At 35.4% G+C, this 16,699-nt stretch overlaps 1 protein-coding gene across 3 annotated transcripts in view; it reads left to right on the forward strand.

The window, feature by feature from the left end:
• SYCP1 (synaptonemal complex protein 1) overlaps positions 1 to 16,699 on the forward strand; it is a gene marked incomplete at both ends in the record, with an annotated part of 173,875 nt that overhangs the window by 14,562 nt on the left and 142,614 nt on the right. For all 3 annotated transcript variants that reach the window (XM_079698199.1, XM_079698200.1, XM_079698201.1), the window contains 4 exons: positions 887 to 960; positions 13,473 to 13,531; positions 14,770 to 14,839; positions 15,449 to 15,522. In XM_079698199.1, the coding sequence (XP_079554325.1) occupies positions 887 to 960; positions 13,473 to 13,531; positions 14,770 to 14,839; positions 15,449 to 15,522 (277 nt within the window). The remainder of the gene's footprint in view (positions 1 to 886; positions 961 to 13,472; positions 13,532 to 14,769; positions 14,840 to 15,448; positions 15,523 to 16,699) is intronic.

Here is a 16,699-nt window from a genome sequence, read left to right on the forward strand (position 1 = left end):
AATTTCTCTTCTGATAGTTCGTTATTAGTGTACAGAAATACAACTGATTTTTGTATGTTGATTTTGTATCCTGTAACTTTATTGAATTTGTTTATTAGTTCTAACAGTTTTTCGGTGGAGGCTTTAGGGTTTTCTATATATAATAACTTGTCATCTGCAAATCGTGACAGTTTTACTTTGCTCTTTCTGATTCAAGTGCCTTTTATTTTCTTGTCTATTGCTGTGGCTAGGACTTCCAATACTATGTTGAATATCAGTGGCAAGAATGGGCATCCTTGTCTTGTTCCTGATCTTAGAGGACAAACTTTCAGCTTTTCAGGGTTGAGTATGATGTTAGCTGTGGGCTTGTTATATATGGCTTTTATTATGTTGATGTAGGTTCCCTCTGTACCCACTCTGTTGAAAATTTTTATCATAGATGGATTTTGAATTTTGTCAAAAGCTTTTTCTGCATCTGTGAGATGATCAGAGGTCTTATTCACATAATTAATGACTCTTCAGAAAATTACTTATTTTATGTTTTGAAGGTAAGATAGCTAGAATATTTCTGGGGTAATTAGTAATGAAAATCCCAATCCTCTCTTCTCATTTTATTTCTTAGGTGAATCTGGAACTGTTTACTAAAAGGTTATTGAAAGCTACTTGGGTAGAAACTTTTTAAGGAGCTTTTCACTTTAAAAGGAGGCAGTTATTAAATCATCTTTGCTAATAGTACAGTCAACCAATTTTGCCTTCATATAGTCACTTATGAACGATATGTGATATATATTAAATATTATGATGTTTTAAGAATTTCTTTAAAATTGTAACAGTAATGTTTCATAACTTTTATATATTTTGCTTTTGAGATAGATTACACTTATGCAAACTCTTTCCTCTGTTTCAGGAATAATGCTACAAGGCATTTATGTAATCTACTCAAAGAAACTTGTGCCAGATCTGCTGAAAAGACAAAGAAATGTAAATATCTTTCTAATTTTATATGATTTTATCAATTTGTTGTTATTACTTTAATGGTGGGGGGGGTGGAGAGGGGAACAAATAATATTTTCAGTTTTTGGAACCAATTAAAAACTTTTTTTTTAATTTTTAAATTTTTATTTATTTATTTATTTGGCTGCATCGGGTCTTAGTTGTGGTACGTGGGGTCTTCATTGCAGCATGCAAGGTCTTTTGGTTGTTGCATGTGGGGTCTTTTTGTTGCAGCATGTGGGCTTCTCTCTACTTGTGGTGCACGGGCTCCAGAGCACGCGGGCTAGGTAGTTGTGGTGCATGGGCTGTCTAGTTGCGGCACGTGGGCTCCAGAGTGTGCAGCCTCAGTAGTTGCGGCATGTGGGCTCTCTAGTTGTGGTGCGTGGGCTCTAGAGCATGCAGGCTCAGTAGTTGTGGCACGGCCTTAGTTGCCCTGTGGCATGTGGTATCCTAGTTTCCCGACCAGGGGTTGAACCCATGTCCCCTGCATTGGAAGTTGGATTCTTAACCACTGGACCACCAGGGAAGTCCCAGGAGCCATTTTTTATTTGAACAAGTTATATGTGTCTCATACCATTTCTTTATATAAGTAGTACCTAGATTCTCAGTTCTTTGAGCTTTGAAATGTTCTTCAAGCTTTTTGAAAGATAATATATTTTAAAAGATATATATTTACTTGCCATTTATGGTTAATTCTCATTTCAGTTAAAGTGTGATCTTGAGACTAACCTTCTCTTCTGTTTGGAACAACCAGGAAATTGAATCAAGAATGATATATAGCCATGTTCATAATAGAAAATACTGATGGAGGGCTATGCTGAAAGCATAGTGCTTAAGAATAGCAGTGTAGTATTTATTTATAAATAGAATTCTCAAATTTCTTCTAAAGAAACATTATTTTAAAACATTCTATTAAGGTTGTGGTACATATGTGAAAGTGCATGTTTTTATTTTATGCATATTTTGGTGTTAATTGTAAAGTAGGAATTTTTTTCGTTTTGATGAAAAACATAATCTGATTTTCAAAAATAATTGTTTTTGTCATTGTCATTAATCTGCCACTAGGTCTACTTTGTTGTTTGTTTGTTTCTGCCAAGAATCTGTTGGGAAATACTGTCTACCTGCTTTTTTGGGATAGCCTCTATTTTTCAAATTTTAATTGATACCACACAGCTTAAGAGCTTGGACTGAAGAGATAGATAGCCCTGTGCTCAAATTCAAACTTTCAGTTGTTATCTGCTTGACCTTGAATAATTTGAATAATTTATGTAATCTCTGACCCTCTGTTTATTAGTTAATAAAGTACCTCTTAGTGTTGTTTTGAGAATTAAAGTAGTTAATAAATATAAAATGCTTAAACAGTACAAAGTGCTCAATAAATGTTAGCCGTTATTATTATTTCTAGTATGCAGTATTGCTAGTTATTTTATTCTTGGTCTCTGCCTAAAGTACTTTGCTTTTGCAACTATATATACCTTCCAGAATGTATTGCACCACTATCAGCTCTTCCACGATACCCTGTTTATTCAACTTGCAAGATTAACTTTTTTGTCTAAATATAAAAAGTGGTGAAAAGTATATGGATGGGGTAGAGAGATAGTATATGGACTGCATTGTAGAAAGTAACCTGGGCTAGAGAGACAAGGCTGCTAGTTCTTTCTTCCATTTAGTTTTAAGCTAAGTCAGATATCAGATGGTGGGAGAGGTCTGAAGAAACTTTTAAACATTTTTAGGTGATCTCTTAAGTGAACTAAAGAGTATATCTTTTTTTTTTCATATTTCAGTTTATTTATTTATTTATTTATTTATTTATTTATTTATTTATTTATTTATGGCAATGCCACATGGCTTGCAGGATCTTAGTTCTCCGGCCAGGGATTGAACCCGTGCCCTTGGCAGTGAAAGCACAGAGTCCTAACCACTGGACCACCACAGAATTCCCCTAAAGAGTGTATCTTGATGTGACATGTAGATTCTTTTTTTCCTAAAACATCTTTTATTTATTCTATTATTATTATGATTATTATTATTTTTAAAATTTTTATTGGAGTATACTTGATTTACAATGTTGTGTTAGTTTCAGGTGTACAGCAAAGTGAATCAGTTACACATACATATACATATATCCACTCTTTTTTAGATTCTTTTCCCATATAGGCCATTACAGAATATTGAGTAGAGTTCCCTGTGCTATGTAGTAGGTCCTTATTAGTTATCTATTTTATATATAGTAGTCTGTATATGTCAGTCCCAATATCCCATTTTATCCCTTACTCCCACCTTACCTCCTGGTAACCATAAGTTTGTTTTCTACATCTGTAACTCTATTTCTGTTTTGTAGATAAGTTAATTTGTACCTTTTTTAAGATTCCACATATAAGCAATATCATACGATATTTGTCTTTCTCTGTTTGACTTACTTCACTCAGTATGATAATCTCTAGGTCCATCCATGTTGCTGCAAATGGCATTAGTTCATTCTTTTTTCTGGCTGAGTAATATTCTGTTGTATATATGTACCACATTTTCTATATCCATTCCTCTGTGGATAGACATTTAGGTTGCTTCCATGTCCTGGCTATTGTAAATAGTGCTGCAGTGAACATTGGGGTGCATGTATCTTTTTGAATTATGGTTTTCTCCGGATATATGCCCAGGAGTGGTGGATCATATGGTAGCTCTATTTTTAGTTTTGTAAAGAACCTGTATACTGTTTTCCATAGTGGCTGTACCAGTTTACATTCCCACCAACAATGTAGGAGGGTTCCTTTTTCTGCACACCCTCTCCAGCATTTACTGTTTGTAGATTTTTTGTTCATGGCCATTCTGACCAGTGTGAGGTGATACCTCATGGTAGTTTTTTTTTTTTTTTTAATCTTTCAGATGGTAAAATTGTTTTTTTTTTAAAGATACTATAATTTATTTATTTATTTTTGACTGTGTTGGGTCTTCGTTTCTGTGCGAGGGCTTTCTCTAGTTGCAGCAAGTGGGGGCCACTCTTCATCGCAGTGCACGGGCCTCTCACTATCACGGCCTCTCTTGTTGTGGAGCATGGGCTCCAGATGCGCAGGCTCAGTAGTTGTGGCTCACGGGCCTAGTTGCTCTGCGGCATGTGGGATCTTCCCAGACCAGGGCTTGAACCCATGTCCCCTGCATTGGCAGGCAGATTCTCAACCACTGCACCACCAGGGAAGCCCTCAGATGGTAAAGTTTTTATTGGAAATACCTGATCTATATTTAGAACTCATAAACGTACAGTTGAAAAAAATAGATTCACATACCCAAGTTGTTCCAAACACACTTATAAGTTTTCCAATCACTGAATCAAGAAATGAGTTTTAAATTTAATTAAAATGAAATAAAATGAAAAATCAGTCCCTCCATCTCATCAGCCACATTTCCAAAGGTCTGTTGCTCACCTTTGGGGCATTGGAGGTGTAGATAATACTGTTAATGAAGTAAGTCAGAAAGAGAAAGACAAATACTGTATGCTGACACATATATATGGAATTTAAGAAAAAAAAATGTCATGAAGAACATAGGGGTAAGACAGGAATAAAGACACAGACCTACTAGAGAATGGACTTGAGGATATGGGGAGGGGGAAGGATAAGCTGTGACAAAGTGAAAGAGCGGCATGGACATATATACACTACCAAACGTAAGGTAGATAGCTAGTGGGAAGCAGCCGCATAGCACAGGGAGATCAGCTCGGTGCTTTGCGACCGCCTGGAGGGGTGGGTTAGGGAGGGTAGGAGGGAGACGCAAAATGGAGGGGATATGGGAACATATGTATATGTATAACTGATTAAATTTGTTATAAAGCAAAAAAAAAATAAAAAATAAAAAAATAAATAGATAATAGTGTTAAGCCTAAGTCTGATTGTACTGTTGCTGTGCTCCTAATTCTCCAGCAGTTTCCCATCACACTCAATGGAAAAGTCAAAGTCCTGACAATGGTCCGCAAGGCCTTTCATGTCTGCCGCTGCCTACTCTTCCATCCTCATCTCTTGCTTCTCTCCCCCTCATTGACTCCACTCTGGCCACCTCAGACTCTCCAGACCTACTCCCACTTCAAGTTCTTTGTCCCTGCTGGTCCCTCTGCCTGGGATGCTCCCACCCCTCCTCAACATCATCATGTGCTGCTCCCTCACTTCCTTCAGGTCTTTGTTCAAATACCATCTTCCCCTAGGTTCTAGCCTAGCCACTCTATTGTACATTGATAACCCCAACCCCTACTGACACTTCAAGTCCTTCTTCTTTCACTCCTGGGCAGTCAATCACTATCTGACAAACTCTAGATTTTACTTTTTTGAGATGTTTATTATCTTACCTCCTCCCACAATGGAATGTAAGCTCTATGAGATTAAAATTGTTGTCTGTTTATTCACTGCTGGATCCCTGGCCCTGAGCATATCACTTGTTGAATGAATGTACCTCATGGTAGTTTTGATTTGCATTTCTCTTAATTAGTGATGTTGAGCTTTTCATGTGCTTTTTAGCCATGTGTATGTCTTCTTTGGAGAAAAGTCTTTTTAGGTCTTCCACCCATTTTTTGACTGGGTTGTTTGCTTTTTTGATATTGAGTTGCATGAGCTGTTTGTATATTTTGGAGATTAATTTTTGTCGGTTGCTTCATTCGCAAATATTTTCTCCCATTCTGAGGGTTGTCTTTTTGTTTTGTTTATGGTTTCCTTTGCTGTGCAAAAGCTTTTAAGTTTAATTAGGTCCCATTTGTTTATTTTTGTTTTTATTTTCATTACTCTAGGAGGTGGATCAAAAAAGATCTTGCTGTGATTTATGTCAGTGTTCTGCCTATGTTTTCCTCTAAGAGTTTTGTAGTCTGTGGCCTTACGTTTAGTTCTTTAATCCATTTTGAGTTTATTTTTGTGTATGAGGGAATGTTCTAATTTCATTCATTTACATGTTGCTGTCCAGTTTTCCAAACACCACTTATTGAACAGACTGTCTTTTCTCCATTGTATATTCTTGCCCTAAAAAATCTTAATACTTGTCTTATATTTACTGTAAATTCCATCTGTATTCTTGCCGTAAACCTTTATTTTTGCTATTGTAATTTTCTCTGTCTTTTATTTATTCATTCAGCATTTTAAAAAGTGCCTACTATGTGCCATGAAATGTTCTAGATGCTGAGGGAAAACAGTATTAAACAGACAAAATTTCTGCTATTATGGAGTATGCACTCTTGTAAAGGGACATATACCATAAATGAATAAATAAAATACATGTTGGGTGATGACAGCTGCTTAAAAAGAGAATATTTTGGGATAGGGTATTTGGGGAAGTTTTTTTCTGATTAAGTGGTATTTGATTAGAGACCTGAATAAATGAGGGAATGTATCATGTAGCTATTTTGGGAATGAATATTTCAAGCAGAGGAAACAGCAAATGCAAAATCCCTTAGATGAGAGCCTGTTGAATCTTTTCAAGTCATAACAGTGAGGTCACTGTGCTGTTCCTTCCATATTTCTTACCTTTTTTGTATCTTTCGTCTTCTTTTCTCATTGTGCTCCCTTCAGGATAATTTCTTCTGCTTTCTTCCAGTTCACTAATTCTCTATTTAGCTATTTCTAAACTGTTTTAAAATTCATCTGTTAGGCCTTAATTTCTGCTCTTGTATTCTCTGATTCTGTTCTTTAAAAAATATCTGTAGTGTTACTTTTTAGAGTTTCAAATTCCTTGCAGAAATTTTTAAGCTCATTTTTTTTTGTCTTCATGAGCATAGTAAGCTTAGTTTTATTAAATTTTTTGTCCAGCAATGCCAATATCTGGGATCCCTTGGGATCTGTTTCTGTGGTTTGTTGTTTTGTAGATTCTAGTTCTTGTTGTTTATCTCATTGTGTACTTCATTATTTTTGATTGTTTGCTTGAGACTTAGAATGATGTGACATTTTCCTAGTTCTTTGAATGCTGAGAAATTTTAGATTATATCCTGGACATGTTGTGAGATTCTGGGTCCTGTTAAAAGTCTCCTGGAGAATGTTTGTTTGTTTGTTTGTATTTTAGCAGATAGGCAACTCAAGTTTAGATCACAGGTTCTATCTTACCTTTTGCGTGCTGGGGTTCCATTATCAGTTCAGTTTTCAAAGCTTTTGCCATGTTACTCTGCGTCTGTTTCATGTACGCTCCACTCAAGGTTAGATTAGTTCTGGGACTTGGATAGTGATTTCAGAGCCTTTGCTATATTTGCCTTGGGTCTATCTTGTACATGCACATCCTCCCTTTTCCCTATGGGGCTTGTGCCAAGTCATACAAGTAATTAGGGAATCCCCTTCTCCAGCTCTCTCTAGCATCGCCCCTTCACCCTCAGCCTTACAGGGGTCCTGTCCTCCTGTCCTTTGGTGAGAGACATGGAGTTTCTCCTGGAGTTTTATATGTCCTTGCTGCCATGGCTGCTGTAGCTCCACTACTGGAGCCACCCTTGGGGCAGTGCTGGAAGAGAAAAAAAAAAAAAGAAAATAAATTAGGATTTCCTTTTGCTTTTGCAGTTCTGCTGGGCCCTTACATTTTAGTAATGCTAGGAGAGGAGGTAGGAAAAAAACTAAACAAACAGGAAACTCGCCTTCACATGAGTCACTTCTTCAAGATTTTACTTTTCTTCCCAATCTACCTGCTTTTGCTTACTTTTCAGATTCCTCGAGTAGTTGCTTTATGGATTTCATCCAGAGTTTTTAGTTGTAATCAATGGGAGAGAAGGGCTATCGTGGGCTTATTCCATCTTGACTGACACTGGAAGTTGGTTTAGGTTTTCTGAGTTATAATCCTCAACCTATTCTTGGCCTGATGATTCATCATTATCTTTTTAGATCTTTGATTCTTTCAATAATTCAAAAAATTCCTCCAGAGTTTTGTCTTTAGGAGGAAGGTTGGTCTGAATTATTTAGTCATTACCATAAAACAGAGTCCTGGATGCTTTTTCAAAATACAGATCAAATAATGTCACTGTCTAATTTTTTCAGTGGCTTTCCATAGTTTTCAGGATAGCATGGTGTTTTTCACTTCCCTTCACCTTGCCAAATGTTTTCACATGTCCCACATACACAAGCTCATGGAGAACTACTTGTTAACCCCTAAACAGATTATACTTCTGAGTTTTTGCATATGTTTATTGGCTGATCCTCCTTCCTTCTTCATCTTGTTAATTCATATTTGTCCTTCAAAACTCAGAGTAATTATTACCACCCTTGGGAAATATTCCCTATTTTTTCACTCTGACTTAGATGCTCCTCTTCTTTTACTTAGTACCCTTAGTATACCTTTATCATGTATTTATGAATTCCTTCAACAAATATTGAGTACCTACTACATCTCACTGTAAGCTTGCAGGCAAGGGATCATGTCTTATTTGACTCAGTATATTCAACACTTTGCACAGTGTCTGTGAAGATAGCAGACAATAAATAAATTCATGAATGAATAAAGAATAAATTTGTTCTTAGATGTACCTTAAAAAAGAGAAACCCTGGGGGCTTCCCTGGTGGCGCAGTGGTTGAGAGTCTGCCGATGCAGGGGACATGGGTTCGTGTCCCGGTCCGGGAGGATCCCACATGCTGCGGAGCGGCTGGGCCCGTGAGCCATGGCCGCTGAGCCTCCGCAACCGGAGCCTGTGCTCTGCAACGGGAGAGGCCACAACAGTGAGAGGCCCGCATACCTCAAAAAACAAACAAACAAACAAAAAAACCCCTTTAAATGGCTGTCTATTGCTCACATTAAGTACACTGGAATTCTTTAGGCTGCCATTGGAAGTACTGCATACATTTTTTTTTTTTGTAGCCTTATTCCTTAATCTAAATTACTTAGTGTTGAAAAGGACTTTAAAGCTTTTTGGTCTATTTACATATCCATTGCTTTAATTCTTTTATAGGAAATTAATAATTTCCTTTGTGACTACCAAGTGGTAGTCTCTTTCCTGTGTTTGAACATATTCAGTGTTGGAAACCCACTAACCCCGAGGCTGTCATTTAAGCACAGCTCTTATTTTTATGTTGAAATCTCTCTCTCTCTCTCTTTTTGTTTTTTTGGCCACACCACGCAGCTTGTGGGATCTTAGTTCCCCACCAGGGATGGAACCTAGGCCTCCTGCAGTGAAAGTGTGGACCTTCAGGGAATTCCTTGTTGATATCTCTTATACTGAAATCTCTTTGTAGTTTCTCTCTTCTTATTGTAATTCTTCTCCTTAAGGCATACAGAAAAAGCCTAAGCACTTTTTTATCTCTTTAGACTTGAAGGTGGTTACTTGTCCTTTCTGAATCTTGTCTTCTTCAGCCTAGATGTTTCAAGATTCTTTGTAGTTTTGTTATTTTGGTTGATCTGTTTGAATATTGTTGTTATATTTAGGAGTCCAGATCTGTATTAGGTAATCTAATGTGTAACTTGACCTGTGTAAAGGACTATTGCTTGTCTAATTGTAGGTGTCATTAATGAACTCTAAAGTCAGCTTATTTGATAGTCACATTGTATTATAGGCTTTAGTGACTTCACTAGTAATTAAAATCTTTCACTTTTTTTTTTACTTCATTCTTTGCAAGTGCATTTACATTTTTGGATCCAAATAGCATTCTTTGCATTTATCCCTACTGGATTTCATTAGGCAGACCTGTGTTTTAATCATGTACCACCACTTATTATTTTGGGATCCTAGCAAATAACATAATTTTTCTGTGTCACACTTTTGTTATCTGTGAAATGGGGATAATCACAGTTCCATTTATCTATACCTAGATTTCTACCTAAATATATAGTATATGTATTTATGCATATATTTTTCCCCTTGCCAGGACTCTGGCATTTTCTTGATCCTTATAATTTACAGTTTTGTCAGTGCAACCATTTGGATCTATATGCACCAGTCTATTTCTTTAGACCAGGAAAGCCTTATGATATCTTTGGTCACTTATTCTTATTTCTGTTTGGGCATACTTATTATTTGTTTGTTGGCCCTCTGTTCTTCATTTCTCTAATTGTTTTAATATTTGTTCCCCCACCCCTTCAATTTATATTTGTTTCCTGTATTAGGAAACAATTTGACTTCTGAAGTATCAGTTCTTTCCTGTCCTGTCTCTAATCTCTAGTTCCTTTGAGTCTCTCATTATCTAAGCCATTGCCCCTTTCCTCCTTATTTATTTTTTCTATTTAATTCACCCCATTTCTTAAATTTCTAATGTGGCCTGTTCTTTCTTTATGACTGTATCCTCCTCTTTCACTGAGACCATATTTTCTTGGTTCTGTTGAGAATACCAAATAGTTTTCTGAAATTTTCATCTGAATTCTCTAGAGTTCATTTCCAGAGATAGGCTGTTCCTTTTAACATCTTTCATGTTCCCTTTTCTTTGTTTGACAGTATTTTTTCATAGGCCTCGTGTAGGTTTTCTAACCATATACATCATTGAAAAAAGCAAGAACTATCTAGACTAAATAAACAAACTAGGTGATAAACTGAGCTTGGTCCTAGTATAGTGGTTGAATCATCTTTTTATATTTATAGTTGTACGGCAGGTCACTGAGCAATTTCTAATGTTTTCACCTTGCATGGTTCTACTTATGGTAGCTGAATCTCTTTTCTGTCCCTTCTGTGTGGTTTTCTCATACTCTGATGAATTTTGTAGAATATATGATTCTGAGTGATTTTAGTCAACAAACTCAAGTATGCACAAGATTTTTATGTCTTAAAATGTTAAAAAAATCTTAATTTTAAAGATTTTTTATATCTTTATATTTATTTTTTTATATTTTTATGTCTTTTTTATATCTTTATATCTTAAAGCCTTCATTCTGCTAGCGTGGAAGAAATTATCTCAGTAAATTTGGGAATTTTTCTTCTTTCCCTGGGATTGTATGTAAATTTGGGGGTGCCCATATAGTACCATGTGGTAGAGAGGGACGTTTGTTTCTCAGTCATCTATCCTCTGAGACTTTTCATCATTTCGATTGGTATTCAGTTATTGGTCCACATAGATAGTTGGTGAGCTGCTCCTCATACCAGTCCTCAGGGCCTATTCAGGTATGCTGGTTCTCTGTGCTTTATCACACCATGCTCAGTTGCACAACGTGTTGGAACAAGGGAAATTGTGAAGCTGTTTAAGGCCGTACCTGTCTATATATATTTCACAGGCATTTCTTCTCAGGTTTTGTCATCTTCCTAGAGTTATACTGAAGGAAAAAAAAAAGCACAGCCCCACTCTACTCTTAGTTTACCCTAATTCTCTGGGATTTCTGTGTTCCCCAACCCTGAGGCTTAGCTTGGTGAGGGTAGAGGGCTACAGAACCCTTTCTTTTTTATTTATTTATTTATTTATTTACATCTTTATTGGAGTATAATTGCTTTACCATGGTGTGTTAGTTTCTGCTTTATAACAAAGTGAATCAGTTATACATATACATATGTTCCCATATCTCTTCCCTCTTGCGTCTCCCTCCCTCCCAACCTCCCTATCCCGCCCCTCTAGGTGGTCACAAAGCACCGAGTTGATCTCCCTGTGCTATGCGGCTGCTTCCCACTAGCTATCTATTTTACATTTGGTAGTGTATATATGTCCATGCCACTCTCTCACTTTGTCACAGCTTACCCTTTCCCATCCCCATATCCTCAAGTCCATTCTCTAGTAGGTCTGTGTCTTTATTCCTGTCATACCCCTAGGTTCTTCAGGACATTTTTTTTCTTAGATTCCATATATATGTGTTAGCATACAGTATTTGTGAACCCTTTCTTAAGTACCTGCCAGAATCTAATAAGCTCTCTCACCTTCCCCTTTTAAAGGCTTCTTCCTTACAAGCTGGTAAATATTTCTTAGGTCTAGAGGATGGAAGCTTTGTTCTGACTTATATATTTTGAAAATCTATTACTTGTTTATATCTTGAATCTTTCCCCTAATCCCAACACTGGGCTTTTGAAACTCAAAGACATTTTCTTTGCTTTTGGTTGAATCATTTCTTATTTAAGATGATGAATGCAGCAAGATCTAGTTGGTCAAATTAGGGCAAAGTAAGCGTGTGTGTGTGTGTGTGTGTGTGTGTATGTGTGTGTGTGTGTATGTGTATGAGAGAGAGAGAGAGAGGAGGGAGAGGGGAGAGAGAGGGAAGGGAGGAGGTGGGGGTGGGGAGTTTAGATAGATAGATAGATAGATAGATAGATACCAGGAAAACCAAAAAGGTAGGCTTATATTGTTACAGTATTATGTCAGTACATTAGAACACTCTGCTACCAAAGTCCCTATGCCACCTGTAGCAACTTGCTCCTGACAGCTGTAAAGTACATCTATACCAATTTATTTTCTTTTTTGTAGTTTTATTTATTTGCTTTTCAGTACTTGCCTATTGGAAGAATGACTGGAGGATATTTTGGAAGTACTGGTGGTAGTGGTAATGGGAAGATTGGAGGTGTTGGCAATAAAATGCAGTTCTTTGGCGCAAATAATTTCTGTGGAATAAAGGTTTGTTGCTAAATGTGTTTGTTAGTGAATATGAGACAGTGAATAGATGGAGTGAGAAGGATGAACCATCTTTCTGTTGAAATGCTGATGTGTTCTGTCTCTATTTCTTTAAATTTTCCAGCCCTTTAATATTCAAATAAAAGTGGTTTGGCTCCTGTTCCATGTGCTAAGTCTAGAGCTCTCTCCAGTACTTTTGAGGCGTTTAGGATACTTGTATTCTTCTAAAGTCAGTTCATTTGGCTCTTCATTAACGTTTGAGTCTATCGTAGCTGCCGTTCTCTTGTTTTGCAGCTTATTACTGAGAATATAGGACTAATACCCTCCTTTTAGTCTAATGTGGTTTCTGTGATGCTTGGCCTTACCTGGGGGAATGATGATGGGACAGCTGCATTTCTTTTCCTGCCTCGTGCCTTAATTCTCTACAGCACCACCTATCAACTCTAAGTTTTACTGACTTTACTCAAGGCTTGAGTATAGTTAGAGGGAAACATTGCTCAGGTTAAAAAAAAAACCGAAAAAGAAAACCCTAAAAAATATTATACAGGACTTACAGGAGATTTGTCCTTGGGGCTACACCTATTCTTAACTTCTTCCTCTGGTCTTGAGATTTATCTTCTTTCCTGCCTCTTCAGAGATAGAGCAGAAACAAGAGTGAGCTTTGCCTTTCATATGTGCTTCATGAATCTTAAATATACAAAGGAAAAATACTTCATAGACTAGTAGTTAAATCCCTACTTATTGTAAAGGCTAAAACTGTAAATATATTTTACAAAGTTTGAATAAATTAATGAATAGTAGTAATTCTATAAAAGGAAATTAGAGATAATTGAACAGTGCCTAGCTTTTGAGGTTGATGTCATGAAGTATGACCATACCTTACTATGAAGCTGCTTTTGATACTACTTTAAAAGACTCAAAAGATATACCAGTGCCCTTTACTAACACAGATTGTTAAATATTTTAATGTTTACCGGAGACATATGAGTATTATCTTATTGGAATTGTAATTGTTTTAAAATTTACTTTTGAAATATTTTATATTTATGATAGATGAATATGAGCGGGAAGAAACTAGGCAAGTTTATGTGGACCTAAATAGTAACATTGAGGTAAGTGGTATTGAAAATTTGAATATTTTAAACAGAGGCATTTCTAAGCAAATTAGAGTGATAGCTACAAAGATATGAACAATTGTTCTTGCTACAGGGATTATTATTTATCTTTTGATATATGATTATATCCAATAAAATTCCCAGGGTTCTATATATACCATGAGTATTAATGTTCTGTTTTTTAGTATTTTTTGAATTTACATGTTAGTGACACCATTTAACTTATTTATTAGATATTAACTCTGTGTCAGAGACTAGCACATTGTGACACTTAACCATTAATTTGAAAAACATACCAGTATTATCAATCTGTGTCTGTTGCCTATTTACCTTTTTCACCCCATCCCCTATCATTTTCCACTTTGCTTCTCTTCTATAGTTGTTCCTTTCTTTTTTGTTTCTCAAACTTGCTAAGCTCTTTCTGATCTTGCTTCTTTGAATTTGTTCCTTCTATCTAGAGCTTCTGTATCCAAGATCTTATGCAAACTCATAAGCTTCATTCTGCTTTTTTATTATCCGCTTTACTACTTTACCTAAAATGTCTTTCTATTCAATTATCCTCTATCTCCTCACCTTGTCTAACTTTTCTGAAGAGCACTTAAAACTACATGATATTTATTTGATATACACGTGTGTGTGTGTATGTGTGTGTATATATTCTTTTTTACACTGGAATATAAGTTAGTTCCAATAGGGTAAGGACTTTGTCTTATATCCTAAGTGCTTAAAACAGTGCCTGGCACATAATTGACACTCAGTAACTATTTATTAAATGAATAAATGAATTCATCCAATTTTACAAATCAGGATTTGTTGAATGTGAATGAACTCATGCTGCCAGGTAATGGAAGTATAATTTGAACTCTTATGGGGAGAGACCTCACAGAGGTTACACTTTAGTGAAGACAGAAATACATAAGCAAAAATCAATAGAAAATTACAGATTTTGATATGGGCTATTAAATAAATGACTAGAGTACCAACAATTGTTTTGCTGCTGTTTGGTGATATATAACCTGTCTTCAGTGCCTTCAGATACCTGGGAAGCTACCTTAATAGGCACTCTTAATATTTTAGTAAATTATTTAATTGTTAAAAGTTATAGAATTTTCATTATTCAAAGTTATATAGTTTTAAGTATAATGATCACATGATACAAATTTATTATTTTCATTGTTTGAGGAAAGCTATTTAAAAAGTCTAAGTATGATTCTTAAAAGTTAAATGTATTTCAGAAAATGATAATAGCTTTTGAGGAACTTCGTGTGCAAGCTGAGAATTCCAGACTGGAAATCCATTTTAAGTGTAGGAATCCTTATTTTTTATGTTACTCTTTTGCTGTTTATTATTCTGCTAATGTTTTCATACCTTCAGCTTGATGCCTAAACTATTGAAAATTTCTGTATTGTATATGGTTTTATAAGCCCCTCAAAATCTTGTGGAATGTGGCAGGGAATTGGTATATGTTAAAAATACCCTTTTGGCTTAAAAAAGCTACATTTTCCCTGAAATCAAGTTATGGTTTGTATAATGGTGTGAGTTGGTGATTTGAAGTGTGATTTGGTCTTATTTTTACATTTCTTGGTCAAGTTGCATGTTAAAATAATAATATACATACACATTTAAAATCTGTTATTTCAGACTAGTGTGTTATAAAGAAAAAACTTTTATATATCTGCTATTATAAGAAAGATGGAATTTTTAAAAGTTATTGTAACTTTGATATTATTTAAATTCTTTACTTTACTAAACAGAAAGTTAGCAGCAAGAAAATAGCAGTTTTAACTTGTTAGAAACCTTTGGGGTTTAATATCTAGATAAATAAGGAAGTGAAATAAAATATCAGAAAGTTAAAATTTTGTTTATTATACAATTATGTGAAGATATTAAAGTGTATTTGTTTTATTTTTAAAGTAAAGGAAGATTATGAAAAAATCCAACATCTTGATGAACAATACAAGAAGGAAGTAAATAACAAGGAAAAGCAGGTGTTTTTTAAAAATCAACTTTCTTTATTCTTTATACTCGCTAATTCATGAGATACTTAAAATTTCAAGAGAAATTTGTACTTGCTGCCTGCTTGATACATTTCTGAGATAATTTTAATATTATACATATTTAAATATATTTCCCATTTGCCTTAATTTCCATTGACTCAAATTTATACATACTAAATGCTAGCCCTTTTTTAAAATCCGTGAATCTTCTACAATATTTATATTAGTGGGTTTTAGGACATTGCTGTAAAAATACATTATTTTGTGAGAAGTTTTGTTCAGACAAAAACCTCATAAAATGCAAAGATGATGATGATTGACCCCTCAACCCACATTCTGCAGTTTATTTTGAAATACACTATTTATGACACCAATGAAGGGGAACTAAAACATTCTTTTGCTTCTTTCTATTAATGACACATAGTGCGAGACTTGAAAATGGTGAGTCTGTGTTCTTTTGCAGTCACAAGAATGTTGATTTCAGATGATTATTATGCCAACTTTAACAGTTTCAAGCCTTCTGAATCCAGAATGGAAAATGAAATATAGAAAGGAATCCTCGTCTCTCTACTTCCCCCTATTTTTCCTGAGTTTTTATCTGACTTGCCACAGATACCTTGTAATTATAGATAATAAGGATATCTACTTGAACAGTAATGGCAAATGTTAATTGAAAGTACAGAGAAGATTCTCAGTTTTCTTTAAGTTCTGGTTAAATGATAGAATTCTGATTTATGTGTTATACTTCGATCTTTTGAAAGAGTTAACAACTTTTTCTGTATTTTAACTATTTTTTAAACCAGATTTCTGAAAGAAGGAGGTCTTCTTAAAATTTAAAATTGTGCTTGTTAATACAGAACACAAAAATAGAATAAAGTGCTAAGAAGCTTGTTGGAATCCTGGGTACATGAGCAGAGCTTACAGATTTGGGGGGTTCCCTGTAAAATTATGCTGTGGCCAGCTAGTGTTTTTGTTGGGGACTCCTACATGTCATTATTTGTAAGGCTTTTTTTTTCTGGAGTTCTCCAGATTCCTGCCTGGGAATGTAAACTTTGCTGATGGCATTTTGGGGCTGGGTTGGCAGGGTAGGAAGGACAAGCTGAGTCTCATCATTCCATATGCTGACTTCTCACTTATATCCTTTGTCTCCACCCCTTCCTGTTCCTGG

Source organism: Hyperoodon ampullatus, assembly GCF_949752795.1.
Source record: "Hyperoodon ampullatus genome assembly, chromosome: 2".
Taxonomy (NCBI): domain Eukaryota; kingdom Metazoa; phylum Chordata; class Mammalia; order Artiodactyla; family Ziphiidae; genus Hyperoodon; species Hyperoodon ampullatus.